Source organism: Macrosteles quadrilineatus, unplaced genomic scaffold, assembly GCF_028750875.1.
Source record: "Macrosteles quadrilineatus isolate MER2022 unplaced genomic scaffold, UCM_ALF_1.0 Scaffold_3__2_contigs__length_128488019, whole genome shotgun sequence".
Classification (NCBI taxonomy): Eukaryota; Metazoa; Arthropoda; class Insecta; order Hemiptera; family Cicadellidae; genus Macrosteles; species Macrosteles quadrilineatus.
The window spans coordinates 124,951,079-124,967,258 of NW_026542596.1; the positions used below are offsets into that span (position 1 = coordinate 124,951,079).

Sequence of the window (16,180 nt, forward strand, 5' to 3'; positions counted from 1 at the left end):
GTCTTGTATAGGCCTACATATTGTTCTATTTTGTCATGACTTAAATCCGTAATCACGGCACTATAGTTTTTTCCTGCAACCGGAGGGACATCACATCTTCAGCGGCAAAATTGTGAACATATCCTGCGACCGCGCCAAATTCTTAAACATCTTCTCCCGCATGTGCTCCCAAAACTGTAACTAACTACCGCAATCACGGAGATATCACCATCTTTTTTTGCTTGCAAAACCCCCCAAAATCAAGAACAACTCTGGCGATTGCGTGGACATTGTCTTGTCACTCGCGATCTCTGCGGTATTTCAGACAAATGGAACAAATCTCATCCCAAAAAATATCCTGAATTGAATGTCCCTTGAATCCAATTCTTATGTCCTTGAATATTGAATATCCACTTGAGGATTGAAAATATATTCCCCCCAAAAATTCTCTCAAATTTTGGGACCCATAAATCCCCAATAAGTACGATCACATATTGAATGGTTAGCATAAACACGTAGAATAATTCACAGCCAACTAATAACCTGTCTTTCGCAATTGAACAAAACGAACTGACAAGATAAGACAAAGCGACAATCAAGTAGTACAATCGAGGTATTTGCAGTGATGAGTCATGAATGTGAACTGAGAGTAGCGAAGATTCCATTGGTGCCCAATTTAAAATGCTTTCTTTAGCATGGGCCCCCAACGAACCTGAAACTTCTTGTGCCCCCGGGCCCAATTTCTAAAGATGTGCTTACAATTGCACTCTAAAGTGGCTATTGATAACAAAGTAAAATCTGTATATATTTAAGATATTTTAACCTAAGTTTGAAAAAAAGATTATGGGTTCTTACTTTGTAGAGAGCCCCAATTCACGGACCTATGTAAATAGTTATAAGTTATTCTTAGTGTATATTCATTGAATTTCACATACCATATACTGAATATACCTGGTTTTATTCCTGCTATACCCATGCCTACCTGTGCAGTAAAACCATATTCTGGCGGTTCAGAACCAATTTAAAAGATCAGTCTTTTAGGTGAGAAGATTATATGTATTGGAGATATATAAAATATATATATATATGATTTAATTTGATTTTTGTTTTGTACTCCTGTCAGTTAGCCAGCTAAGCTTGCAGCCTGTTACAGGAGTTGGAGTGCCCCACATTGCAAGGGTTGCTGTTCTGCATGCATGCGTTCCTAACCGCTAAAGTCGCCTCAGTCGACCCAGCCTTCCTCAGCTCCAGAACGCCCTGAGCGCTCCTACTTCTCTCCACTTCATACAACCTCTATGTCGCGACAGTAAACGTTAATTTTCATGTTCTTTTATAATGCAATAGTATCCATTGTATACAGTTTTTAATATTTAAGATTTTTGTTGTTTGTAAAACTGATTTAAAATTGTGGTCTAGACATTCCAGTTAATGTAGCATTCCGTTTTCATTGTTCCTCTTAATGTTTTTTAATAGTTTTTCTTACGTGTACTTTTAGTGTTATTTATATTGCAGTGAATTTTTCAAAAGAAAAATTAATAATCAGTATTTATATTTTGACAAATATATTTGAAAACAAAACATAGCAAGATAAAAATTATGTCCAAGATTATAAGAGCAGGTGTACAAAATGTGCTTTTTGAAAAATATAAGCCCAAGACTTTTTTACTAAGAATTGTTTAAATTGTACAAACATTACTAATTACTATGATATGCAATAAAATTACAGTATATGAAAATGATTTAAACTCTTTGCAAAACGTCTATTCTGAGGAATAACTTTAAAAGAATGTCTTCTGAATTAAGTTAAATCTTTTTTTTATATTGATGCTATAATTTTATTTCAAAATCTTACGGAAGACATTGTAACCTTTGAACATGATACTTGTATGGAGTGGAAGAAGGGACTTTTGATTTGATTTATAATATACATGCATATATTAGAGATTGCATTGATTAATTCACTATTTGAATCACATACCGTACCTGCTAGCATGAATTTGAATTTGTCATGAATTGTTGCAAAATGTTGTGCATGATCAAATCAGTAAAAGCATCTTAAAGTCAGATATGCTTGAATAAAAAGAGCATGTAGGTCCTCAAAGATTTTGGAATTTTTTTATTAATTGAATGGCAAGGAGAGATTATTTCCTCAGTAATATTTAATTTTGTAATACCAATAAATATTGATGTTTGAAATGTCAAAAACATTCAAATAGTTAAAAACTAGTTGTATCTCAAGTAAAATACAAACTTTTATCTGTCAATCTTTGGATGGTTTGAAAATTTTCAAATTTTATATTTGATTAAATAAATAAATCTTAAAACTAATTCTTTTGCAATTAACTCCTTAAAATTGCAATTTTTCTATATTATACTATTATTCAGCAATTCAATTAAGTAATGTTTGTGGTCCACTTGTTCTTGTTATTCAACAAAAGCTAGCAAACAATTACCTATAACGATACAATAACTTTTCTATTTATTAGCTTAGGGCCCCAAACATCCTTTGTATATAGATATTAGTAATTCTAAATGTATTATATGTACAAACACGGTTGTAAACTTGTTTTTATTAATTGTAATTTTGTTATCCTATTAAATGTTTATCCATGTACATTAAGTGTATATACATTGAAATGTTATATATTTTCTATATATGTTATCTAATTAAAGCTTTTTAATGTTGAACTGTTATTAGTTTAAGGAAACGTTACCTCATTAAATGATTTGCATGATGAACTATTTAACCAACCTGTAACAAATAAAGTTGACTTCAAGGGGGTGCATGAAGATTTTTCACAAACAATGTTCTCACTATCTTTTCTTTATTTGATAGACATATCTTAACAAAAGACTAACAGTTTAAATAACGTCTTAAAAATTTATCTAAAAAATCTTAAAATGATCAAGGGAAAATCTATAAATTGTACATTAAATGGTTAAATTATTGCAGCAATCTGCTGATTTTTAAATCATCAGTTTGCTCATCTTTTAGTATCTTCCAATAAATCATTATAATTACATTTCCTCCAAATTTCTTTCTTCACCCATCTGGTAATTGAATTGTTTGATTGCTTTAAAAATATAGTAATAATCTCATTCTCATGATTAGTGGAAATTCTATTTGAATTTTATTTCTCAGGATTACTGATAAAGTTCATAGGTACATAGCACATAAGATTCTATGATGGAAAATAGACTGTTTTAGTTTCTGGTTATAAGTGACAGGGTTATAAGTGACAGGGATTTAAAAAGAAATATTTCACCGTTACAGAATTTAGTGGGCACCTCCTTAAGCAACTTTCTTGCGTTAGTTTAGAAGTTGTACATTGACTATCTTTCAGAGTATTCAAGCCTTTGATTCATGGCAAAGTACTACATAAATAGCACTGTAGATGAATTGAGAGGAGCACAAACTGTATGTCACTAGATAGCTTGCCTCAGCTTGTACGAATAGTACCTAGTAGATATTTGCCCTTTGGAATTGTTACCCACGGAGCTATTTATGATTTTGTTCCTTTAGTAGATAATATATCCTGGTTTTTCCTGGTTTTATTTTTTTTTATCAAGGTTGAAATTTAATCATGAGTATTTTTTTACCTCGGTTGTATGCATAAGATAGCTGCCTTATTAAACCAATGATTTTCAGTACCTGTAGCATTTCAAAGAAGCATTCAAAGAAATTCTACAATATCACATCTAAGATTTTAGAATCGGTAAGATCATGTTCGATATCTCCATGGTTAGATATGATAGCAAGTCCAAATAGAAACTGGTGAGGCTGTAAAAGTATTGGTACTGTAAATTAAACATTCTGGGTAAATCGGTTTTATGTGGGTTGAGTAAAACAATTGCCACTTAAAATCAAATTAATTAGATGGTTTACATTCTCGAATTAATTTTAAAGTCACAACAAAAGAACAAAAAAAATATAATTTTTGTATACAACTCGTATGTGGCATCTATTGTCCTTGTTGATTTTATAAAACAATGAAATTACCTCAGACAACCAAATGTGACATAATGTAAAAAAATATTCTACTTTTGTTAGGTTTTATTTTTTTAAATTTATACTTCTAACAAAAACTGAAGTTTATATTGTTTTTACCAAACAATTTTGTTTAGGTAGGTACTGAACATGACTACTAAAATATTTGAATATACTCATATAATTAATACCTTTACAATATCTTTATACCAAAACCAAATACATTTTGTCAATCTACACTCTTTCAGTACTTCACAAGTCATTGACTTTGGATACTGCAACTGCAAGTAAACTTCCCATTTTAATGTATTATCAATGTTCATGAGTAAGAAACATATAAATATCATGTTTAAATTGTCCGGATGAAGTCCTTAGTTACTCACAGAGCCGCTATTTTGATTTTTCCACTTATGTTTGTCAAAAAAGTGGTTAAAGACACAAAATTAAAACTTTACAAAAACATATGACTTTATATTGTTATGTGGCTAAAATTTATTTAAGTGTTCTGTAAAATTTCAAGAAATTTATAGTAAACATGAAATAGTATATTTCGTACCTAGGGCCAAAAATGAGGTTTTGCCAGCTCGAGATAGTTTTTAACTTAAATAGATTGAGAGCTGCAAAACCATTTCGGTCCGTAGTACGAACGTTATTGTTCACCACACTATACCCTATTACCACTATTCACCACTATATAATGCACACTGATAGTCAACACAACTACAACTGTAAAGTTATGTGAAGAAATAATTTGAGGAATCAGCAAAAATAAAAATAAATAGTTTGCTAGGCAACGGTGACAATAACACAATTCTATTGCAATGCTATGGATTTTGATTGTGTGTTTAAAATGCATTCATGTTTTAAGTAAGTAAGCGGACAGCTGATTTTGCAGCCCCGGCCAGTAAAAACCTGCTCGGTCCCCAAATTACGATGACAGCTGGCATTGCCGGAAAAACGTAACTTTCAGCCACCAATTAACATATTTAATACAGCCAAAAACATCATAGTGTGGTGAAAACACCCTTTCACCATTTGATTCAACCGAAATTCAACTGAATAATTTAGTTTATGGAAAAACTGAATTTGTGTTGCTCAGTTAAACTCAATTCATTTCTATTCTTGGACTAGCTACAGAATTAACATGGGATGGTATGTTTGGTCATATCCAAAGTCAATGTTTTATCCATGCTATATAAAGCACAAGACTGTTAACATGATGATGTGTATCAATGAAGGTTGTGCTGAAGGTGGTAAGGTTAGTTTCCTCTGCTTGTACATATAAAGTCTATACATTTGTTAAACCGTGTAAACATGTATATTCTTATAGATTAAACTACTTCACACAGATCACATTGTGTCCTCATTTTATCCCTAAACTAGTTAAAAGTGTTTCTGATCCTAAACATAATTTTCATCTTCTATATTACGTGATTGGAATATTCCTATCAATGCTTATGTTGTTTGTGGTTTAGAAAGTATCAAGTTTTATCAGAGATGTAATTTTAATTTTTAGGATCCATCATACACCTACATACCATTATATGTCTTTAATGCGCTGATTCTTTTTGTTTATATAGTGGAAGATTATATACAGTAGTAGAGTACAAGGATTCAAACAAAACTTTACATTCACATAATTAAGTCATTTACTGAGAAATAATAATATGAGGTTATTTGATTGTTTGAAACCACAACAGCTGATTGATTTCATCCAGAAAAATACTTATCTACTACCATTGACAAAAAGAATTAAATATAGACTGTCAGCCATGCTGTGGTTACCATGGTACCATAGGTTCTGGCCCACACCGCTGAGAGCGCCAGTTACGTAGCGCATGCCATAACAAATGGCGCTCCCAGCGGTGTGCGCCAGAACCTATGGTAACCGCAGCACAGCTGACGGTCTATATTAAATTCTTTTAGTCTATGCTACTACACAGGCACATTAATTAGCTTATTGTATTTCATGACGGGAAAAAATTGTAGGATACTAATCTGTCCACAATGATCCATATGTGTAAAGTGGCGCTGTGGTGCGGAGTTAGCGCGTACTAGCTTACAGTGTACTGCTTTGCCGACCTTGGTTAAAAACAGAACGATGTCGATATTATATGTAAAATGTGCTTTACTAGGCTACTGTGTTATGTAAGAATAGTTAATGCCAGCAAAGAGATTTGAAGGAAAACTACAATAACATAGTTACTTTTAAACAACAATAATTTGTCTTATGGACATAACATACCAATTAGAAATTGGAATCGGTAAAAGTGCGGTTTTTGAATCCTAAAATTAATTTAAAACTTCAATATATAAGCGTGTTGTGTGTTTCGTAGTTTTGGTGTTGCCAAGCAGGCTAACTAAAACATACAACCTAAACATTACATTTGTATTCACTTCTGTTTCGTATTGATATTAAAATTTATACTATTAAAATTCTATTTCAATTAATTATTGTTTTATTTCAACATTGGCGTGTTATAAAAGTGTTATAATATTTGTCTAGATTCTAGATACTTTTATTTCAGAATAACAAGTCAGACGGTTACATAATTACAGCATTTCCAAAGCTAATTCACTCTTCATTCTGTGGTTTCCATACAATATTGAACCCGTGGCCAAAAAGCATTTACATTGGGCAAAATTCAACTTAATTTTTCACTTTTTACTATTTAAGTGACTAGCAAGGCAATTAATCCATGATTAGTATATTATTAGTAACAGCAAAAATTGTATCAACACGTTGATTACTTACGTTTGGTAAAATACCAGTTCAACAAAAAGTAATGCTTTTTATTTTACCACAGAGTAGATATTCCATGTAGAAAAGTTCCTTACTATGTGCTTAACTCTCGCCTTGCGTAGTTCCGTCTTCATCATCGTATAGACAATGGTCTTCGTTAAACGGTAAAAGTATTTTTTTTATTAGTAGGAAAGTTGAGGGAAATAGTATATTTCATTACTAGGACCGAAAGTGGCATTTCCGACGTGCGCTCAAGTTTCGACGGGAATATTGGGGCAAGTGTCGGAAAAAAGCTTTTGGTACGAGTTATGAACAATACTTTTCATCACGACACAAAAATACACACATGCCAAATAACATATCTCAGTAGTATTAAAATAGTTTTAGATCACTCTTTATCATTGAAAATACACTTCACAACTAACATATACGGTTTCATAGTTATTGTAGATTATTTAGATAAATGTCTTAATAATTACTTCGTCAATTACGTTAATTAACTTAACATTTTGTAATTTGTACCAGTGTCTAAGCTTTCTGTATTCCTCTTCTTATCTTTCCCGTGATTTATACGGTGAAATGTGATAAGTTAAGCTGTTTTCATCAAATCATCAGTAATGTAAGACATACTTAAAGCAATTTCAAACATGCACTATGGTAAAACACAGCTAAAAAAACAAATGCATGTTTCTGTATGGATTTAGATTGTGCAACAATAAAAACAGCTGTTTCAATTTAGGGCGAGGGAAAATCGATCAGCTTATTTTCCCTCGCTCTAAATTTTACTTTCCCTCGCTCTCAATCAGTTATCCATTTACTCACTACGCGCGCTAGTGTTTTGTTACGGTTTAAATGAATGATTTGAAACAGCTGTTTTTATTGTTGCACATTCTAAATCTACACAGAAACAGGCATTAGTTCGATTTGCTGTGTTTTTAACATAGTGCATGTTTGAAATTGCTCAAAATATGTCTAACATTATTGATTATTTGATGTAAACAACTAAACTTATCACATATCACCGGATAAATCACCGGAAAGATAAGAAGAGGAATACATAAAGCTTAGACACTGCTACAAATTACAAAATTTTAAGTTTATTAACGTAAGTGATGAAGTATTTATTAATACATTTATCTAAATAATCTACAATTGCAATTACGAAGCCATATATTTAAGTTGTGAAGTGTATTTTCAATGATAAAGAGTGGTCTAAAACGATTTTAATGCTACTGAGATATGTTATCCTGCATCTGTGTAATTTGCGTCGTGATGAAAAGTATCGTTCATGACTCGTACCAAAAGCTTTTTTCCGACACTTGCTCCAATATTCCCGACCTCGGCTTTGCCTCGCACGTGAAATTTGGTTTTCCTGTGTTCGGCTTTGCCTCAAACATGAAACAGGCGCGCGTCGGAAAATGCCGCTTTCGGTCCTTGTAATGAAATATATACCATTTTTGTACCTACTACTACATAGTAATGAAATATACGATTCCTTCCTTCATTTAATTTTCTCGCAGATTCCTATTCTAGAATGACTACATAATGCGTCATGGGAATTCCTTTATTTCGAGGCTTAGTAAAAAGTACGACAGAACCATAAAATCAATTAGAGTACAGTATTTAGAAACCAAACAATAAAAACATTTGACGACATTTTTCATCACTCAGTTCACGAACATTTCTGCTAAGCCGTTACATCCCCCCCCCCCACACCAAAGAAGTGCTTAACACCAGCGATGAGTTATAGCACCGTCACAATAGGTAGGGGAGACCATTCGATTACTGTACGATACTCGACAATTCCATACTCAAGGGTTCAATTTTCACACATGCCCCGGCGAGCGTGCCCTGTAATATAGTTATACTAAAAGGATCGACTGCCGTATTCTTTTGTTCGCCGGGTTTTTAACTTAATGCGAGGGGGCGAGGGGCCCGATGGTTGGCGAGGGAACTTTTCGCGCTTTGAATTGCAACAACAGCCCAGGGGACCGAGCTTGGCATAATTGGAGGGTCGCAAAGCTGGATTAAATTCCTCGTTAATTATTCCGAAACAATTTGTCTCGCGAAGGTTGAATGTAATTGCCATGTGATACTGTCCCTGTGGGATTTGGGAGAGTTATTTTCTATTTAGTCTGTTAGAATTAATTTGTAGTGTTTTCCACATCATTTCATCAGTAGCTTTTCCTTTTTTTTGGTGAAGTCTCAAATCACTTTAACATGTAAATAAGAGGTGAATTTACAACTACAAACTTCCCGGTTGTGCAGCAGTTTGGGTTTGTTCAATTATTTCAATCATATTTTTACAAAGAGTTTTTCATTGGATTTATAATTATTGTTGTGTGTTTGTTAGAGTTTTTAGATTCATTACCTGTCATCGTTTTCGTGTATATTATACATAGTCTAATACTTACATATCCATGTTGTTGGTTAACTCATAATATTTTGATATACCTAGAACCAAACAGGTCTGGTATAGCCATTGACTAACCAACAAAAGAGAGTATGTATAATCTATATAGTGTACATGTAGGCCTATGTATGACGGGTACAACCATTTGCTAATTTCAAATTTTTTAGCTATATTATTCCGTATTACCTTGACGATAATAGGTTTCGATACACACATTCGATTTGTGTATACGTAAATTTGATTTTTAAAAATCATTCTGATGGTTTTACATTCTATATTTGACTATTCCAAAAGTCAATGATTATATACACTACAGACGATGAACCGTGATGGGTTCTAAGCATCTACAACTTTATGGAAAATCTACAATATTTGACACCATAAATCCTACGTTAGGTAGCATTGAATAGTTTAGTATAGATTATTTATGAGCTGTGCAAACATAACAATGCGTTGAAGAGGTTTTATATATATTTGCGATTTTCATGCTACCGTCGTCTTTTTGTGTTCATTTTCCATAGCGAATTCTAACTCAAATAATTTAAACTAAATTCAAATTAAACTTACAACTCGACCATATTTACAATCCACACTATACCTATACAGGTAACCCGTTACCCAGATGTAGTCACTCTGCCTCTAACCCCTTATTACTTCCCATCATCTTGTCAGCACAGCCCACGGCTTCTTCCATTATCAAATTGTATTTAAATAAACAACCGGCGATTACCTTGGGAATGTAGGCGGAGTCGCCGGTCTATCTACTATCACAGATTTATCTTTTTAATTAAACATCGTCGATTGTTTATTAATTGACCGATCCAAGATGGCGGCTCGTATATTCGATTTAATTGCAAGGCTGGTGAGATACGACTCTTTGTGCCCATGTTGACAATGGGGACCCACGCGTGGCCGTATGTTGTATTGTGAGTTGTGTTTGGGTGGACACTCACTGTTGGCGCTTCGGCCAAGCTGTTAAAGTTTATTTTGTTTAAAATTTGTTTGACAATGTATAAGGAATAGTATAAACTATATTTGCCATATTTAGGTGTACCTAAACACTGTGTAAGAATTTATTGGTATTTGGACTTTTGAGTTTTTGACGTCGTGTCTAAATTTTTAGTTAGTAAAATATCTAAACCTTCGTTTTAAGTAATTATAATATCAACTGTGTCGCTATGTAATTTTCCTCTTGTAAGATTAGGTATGCATCAGTATTATACATACATGCATACTTCTAAGGCCTAAGATAACTTCACTTTTTTTGTATTTTGTGTACAATGTGATAAAATGCTGAAGTGTTTAAGTTATCATTTTTTCCTACCTTTGCATAAGAGAGAACAACCTTAATACAAGCAAATGTTTATGAACAAAAAATAATCTATTAAGACTGAAAATATTTCAATTTCAAATATTCAAATATTTCATATTTAAGAGAATCAAATTATTAAATTCAATTTTTACAATGTAACAAAATTGAAGAGGGAAAAGCTAAAATTGCCAGACCGATTTAAATCCTTCTAGACGCTTAAACAGCTCCAGGCAACAAGTAGGTTTGAAATGAGCAGTTGTGGAAAAGACCATTTTGGTGCAGAGTTTACCTTGTTAATTGCTTGGGAGCGGCTTTAAGCTAGCAATTAGGGGAAGGGGTGGCTTTAATGTTACAGTTTAAACGGTCTGCACCGGCCACTCGTAGAAGCAATAGGTGGTTTCGGCTGTCTGGGTGGTTGAAATTAATGTATGTAGTGTTGAAAAAATGTAATCTAACTTTAAATTAATTGTATAGGAGCAGATTACATTGTTTTTGTGTGCGACTTCAATTAGAGTTAAAGATGTGTGTCTTGGTATTAGATAACACTCTTTAATATTTATTGCACGCAAATACAGTGCATAAAACGAAAAATAAGTCAAAATGTTAAGTTTCACACGCTTCCAAAAATACGACACCTAGATACAATAAAGACTAATAATGTTCTGCTCATTTATAAAACACTTTTAAAATTGAAATTGATCATCATTACTGTGAATATAAAAATCTGGTCTCGACTTTGTCTCGAACTTAAAAAACTAACTCGATCCGGCAAAACCTCATTTTCGGCCCTAGGTACGAAATATACTATTTTAGTGTGTACGATTAATGATAGTTCAAAAATTTATTTCACATCTGGATTTCAGGAGATTCTGCCCATTCTGGTATTCAATTATTTCTGTTAATACAGTTTGAAACAGTAACACCCTTGCTTCGTACAAAAATATTCCTAAACTCTCGACAAAAAACTCCCCGGGTCAGTTTAACTTGACGTGACACATTTTGGGAAAATTAATGCGGCCAGCTGTTTTATGCCGGAAATGCGTGAGGGATGTGAAATGTTGACCCCTCACCCCTAGACCGGGGCCTACCTCCACAACTCACCCCTAGACCGGGACCTACCTCCACAACTCACCCCTGTCACACGGACAGCGAGGTCCAGCGACGTGGAGATAAGGGAGTTGATAAACTGGACCAACACGTGGGGCTATGGGGTGTCAAGTTCTTTGTAACATTAGGACCATAGTTAAATATAAACTTCTCAGTCGCCAGCCAGTGAGGAGACCAGTTAACATGTTCTTGATCTGTGGTAATTGTTTGGGAAAATAATTTATGGCGTAGGAATTATCAGTTTGATTCATTTCAATTATTTGTTTGGTCTAATGTAATTCGTTTCTTAGTTGTCATTTGTCATGTCACATTGGACCAACTAATGATTTTATCTCACAAAAGGTTCATACCATGATTGGAGTTTCAACAATTCCTTTACACGAATCTTTTGGATGTAGAAACACAATTAACACATTCAGTACTTAGTAACTTTAAGAATACTAATAATATTTTTTTTTATATTTGAACAATGAAATTTGCAAGTTGTCAATTCCTTCATTGTAATCAACAACTTCATTGCGATTTCCACTGCAGTCTGGAAGTAATTCATGAACATCCACTTCATTACATTTCTTAACTGGAATTCCTTGAAATATGATTGTAAAAAAATTAAATGGGGTAAACGGTCAAATGAATTTCATTAATAAAAGATAAATACATGTGACCTAAACAGGTACATAACTTTGGGGGGGGGGGGAATGGACCTAAATACAAACCACGCAAACTCTGCTGAAGGACTCTTCCTCGTACAGTGTTTATTTTATTTTAGAGGATTATTTTAATTTTAAATTGTATACTATTGGAGAAATGTTTAACCTTTTGTTGTAATTAGAAACGGAAATATTGTATAATGGTGTTTGATGACGATGTTTTATTTGTACAAGATTTTGACTCTACTTCAATATTTTAAAATACTGAATGAGCACTCAATTATTGGACATATGACATATTTGTGTTACCTCAAAAGGAATGTCAGAACATTTTATCTCCTCCGCCCTGTTCCAGAGCTGTCGTCACCCCCTATACAAACATCCCCTACAATCATGGCCCATATGTTGACACTAGTTATCTACTTCACCTCTTCTGTTATCAGTGTCTGGGTCATCCGTTATCTCTTATCACATCCTTGTCAGCCCAGGTCGATTTCACATTTTATACTAAGTTATGTATCCGTCAGACGGAAATCTGACGGTTCATTAGACTGTTTTTGTAAGCCATTAGAGCGATAATGGATAACAATTATTTGGTTGTGTTAACAAGGCTATCTACTCAGTTCAATGACTTTATTGACTTTGATTTGTGTGACTTAAATAAGTGTTATTTTCCTTCTGATACTAAAATTAGTCTAATGATAGAATGGAAACGAGTGGGAACTGTCAAGAGCAATGTGAACACATGTGACTGATCTAATAAATTCGAACATGCAAGTCAAAAGCTGAAACATGACTGAAACATGTAATTTTATCTGTTGTACGAGATGGCACCTGCATTATTCTGTATTTATGATAAAAGCACAAGAATAATGATCAGAAGTTACAATATTGATATTAGTTTTAAAAATATTTTTACCTCCGAAAAGAATATTTGATTATACAAGGTATATAGGAAGGGTGGGTCCCAAAGATTCTGTAAAACACCATTATTGTGTTGAACAGGAACCTTGATATGTCGTCAGGCTTGATTAAGGAATGACTGTAGGTAAAGGAATAACGTTTGAAAAACATGTGGAGGAAATGTACAAAAAAATTAAAGGAGTCTTCATGAAATTATCAGGACATGCCAGAGAAAATATAGGCATGACTGGGAAGCATTTGATGACGCTGTACAAAGGATGTTGAGCCAGCAATGCTTTACGGAGGCGAGTTTTAGGGTAAGGATGCTAGGTAGTAAAGATTTAAAATGAAACTTTTGAGTATACAAAAAATTGTTTTGTAGAAAGTAGGGAAATCATACAACACAGTATCGCATGAGTGGCATGTGCCGAATGTATAATTTTGAAGAATCTGTGAGGTATTCGTCATACGTTTAAAAGTGGAAAACTGGTAAATAACTCAATAACTCATTTATTTAACCAAAATAACAATTACATGCATTGGTCATGTCATTTAGCAAAACATACAGTTTCTTGACTTAAAATGAGAAATTATAACTATTCTTTTTTTACACTATGGATACCTATGATCAAACAAGTTTGATAGTTTATTTTAGCCGTCAGCCAGGAACTTACGGACGCTGTAATAAGCTTTTTTTAAAAGAAAAGATTTTAAGTTTTTTTTTTATTTCAGATGGTTTGATACTGCTTTGAGGTGAGAGGGAAGATGGTTGAACATTTTTATTGCATTATATCGGAGATGGTTTTGAAAGAAGGAAGTGTGGTGTCTAGGAACTGGGAGGGTATTTGTGGATCTCAAACTATAATGATGGTCTGTTGGAGTGTTAAACTTGCCAGTGTTTTGGTGCAGAAAGGATAATGTCTTGTAGATGTAGAGACATGGGAACGTTAATATTTCGGATGATAGAAAAACTGGTTTACAAGTCTGACGTCTATTCATTGAAAAGATTGCTCTGATTGCCCTCTTTTGAAGGCGGAATAAAAATAGAGTTCTTTTGTTCTCACACCCCCAGATAGGCAAGGCGTACACGAGATGAGGGAAGATGAGACCGTAATAAGCAGAAAGAAGGACATCGGGCTTAGATAGCTTTGCAAGGGTGCGGATGGCAAATATCCCTGAACTTACCCTATTGATGACGTATTGAATGTGGTCATGGAAATTAATCTTCTCATCTAAGATCAGCCCAAGAAACGGTGTCTTCTCTATTGGGTGTACTGGAACTTCATCCAAGTGAAAACTAAAATACTTAGAAGATCGATCAGAGATATGAAAATTGAGAAGTTGAGTCTTTTGAGAGTTTATCGAAAGCAGATTATTCTCAAACCACTGAACTAGCTTGTTGGCTTCAGAGAAGGTCAATTGCTCGAGAGTCTCTACATCAGGGCTGGACAAGGAAAGAGATGTATCGTCGGCATAAAGAATGGTCCTAGCCGATTCAACACCCATGGGAAGGTCGTTAATGAACAGGAGAAAAAGTGTAGGGCCTAAGATGGAGCCCTGGGGCACACCTCTCGAGACAGGGAGCTCAGGTGAATTGAATTTCCGCAGAAATCCATGCTCATCGACTGACGATACCCGTACACACTGCCTCCTGTCCCTCAGGTATGACCTGAACCATTCTAACACCAAACCTCTTATCCCATAGTTATGTAATTTTTCTATTAGAAGGTCATGATGAACAGAGTCAAAAGCTCTACTCAAGTCAAAAAGCAGTCCCGTGGAACAGTTTCCTTTATCAAGAGAGCAGACTATGTCATCAATGAGGGCAAACATTGCACTCGTCGTAGATCTATCTTTCACAAATCCGTGTTGGTTTTCACATATTATATTATGTTGTTTAAAAAAAATTGTCAAACGAATTGAAACAACCTTTTCAAAAATCTTCGAGATAGCAGTCAAAATGGATATAGGCCGATAGTTATTGAGGTCTTTTTCATCACCCTTTTTATGTACTGGTGTGACTATTGAAAGTTTTAAGGCATCTGGAAAACAACCCGAGACAAAAGAGAAATTAATCAGGTGGCTGATTGGTCCAGCTAGTAGATCTGACATACTCTTTAAGATTCGTACTGAAATTTCATCTGAACCAGCAGAATTTTTGTTTTTTCAGAGAACAAAGGTAAATGTACACAACCTTTTATATTTAAATCTACCAATCGTGTAGACACATTTTCCTGACTCGCAACCCTCTAATAAATTCTTCATAAAAAAACCTACCATATACCATCTAGTATTCAAAAACTACAATCGAAGTCTAGTTGAGGTTCGATTAATCTAATCGCAAGACGAAGAGGCTGCCAGTGAGCGATCCCAGCGTAGATGTAGTCAACATAAGCGTAAATGTTTGTTTTGGCCCGTGTTGAACCGATACAGGAACCACATGGACCTGCGTATTTACAAATACTTGTCGCATAAATCAGCCCCTGTAAACAATCCCCCCCGCCCCCCTTCCGGTCGATCTGGGAGTCGTACCCCCCCCCCTTGATAACGGGGTATAACAGCGGTGGACATGTGGAAACTGTCCGGTTATAAGTATCGGTTGATTTTTAATAGAGGAAGTTGTTGTTTGTAGCGTAATGGTGGATGTTGTAATCACGGTGTGAATATTGGAGAGTTCGATAATAGCTTTTATGGGTTACGCCAAACCAGCTCCCAGCTAGAGTATTATATTCTGTTATTTTGGACTGTAACATTTCACAAAACATAATTAATTGTTATACCAATTTTTTTCTTATCAATTTAAGTTATTTCATTGGACCGATTTGGTGGTCTTAAATATTTCACCAACGGTTGATCACGTGAATTTTAATTTTTTACCAAAACATACTTTACTTGCTTTTACCCCGTGTAGTCTCAACTACTTGTAGACCATTTGAAGTATAGGATATGTACCTTTGTTTCTTAGTATAATCGCAACTATTGCAGAATTTAGTCTCCTTATCTTGACGGCACTCACGAAGTAAAAGGGCTAAAGTAAGAAAGGCCCATGAGAACAGTGCTCTTTCGTCGTTCAAGGCAAGCTTTC

At 34.2% G+C, this 16,180-nt stretch overlaps 1 protein-coding gene across 2 annotated transcripts in view; it reads left to right on the plus strand.

Annotated features, from left to right (window-relative positions):
* Positions 1-2,888, plus strand: part of LOC128990524 (gamma-1-syntrophin-like) — a 128,961-nt gene extending 126,073 nt beyond the window's left edge. For both annotated transcript variants that reach the window (XM_054412919.1, XM_054412920.1), the window contains exon 11: positions 1,133-2,888. In XM_054412919.1, coding sequence (XP_054268894.1) covers positions 1,133-1,240 — 108 coding nt within the window. In that variant the 3' untranslated portion in view covers positions 1,241-2,888. The remainder of the gene's footprint in view (positions 1-1,132) is intronic.
* The last annotated feature ends 13,292 nt before the right edge of the window (positions 2,889-16,180 follow it).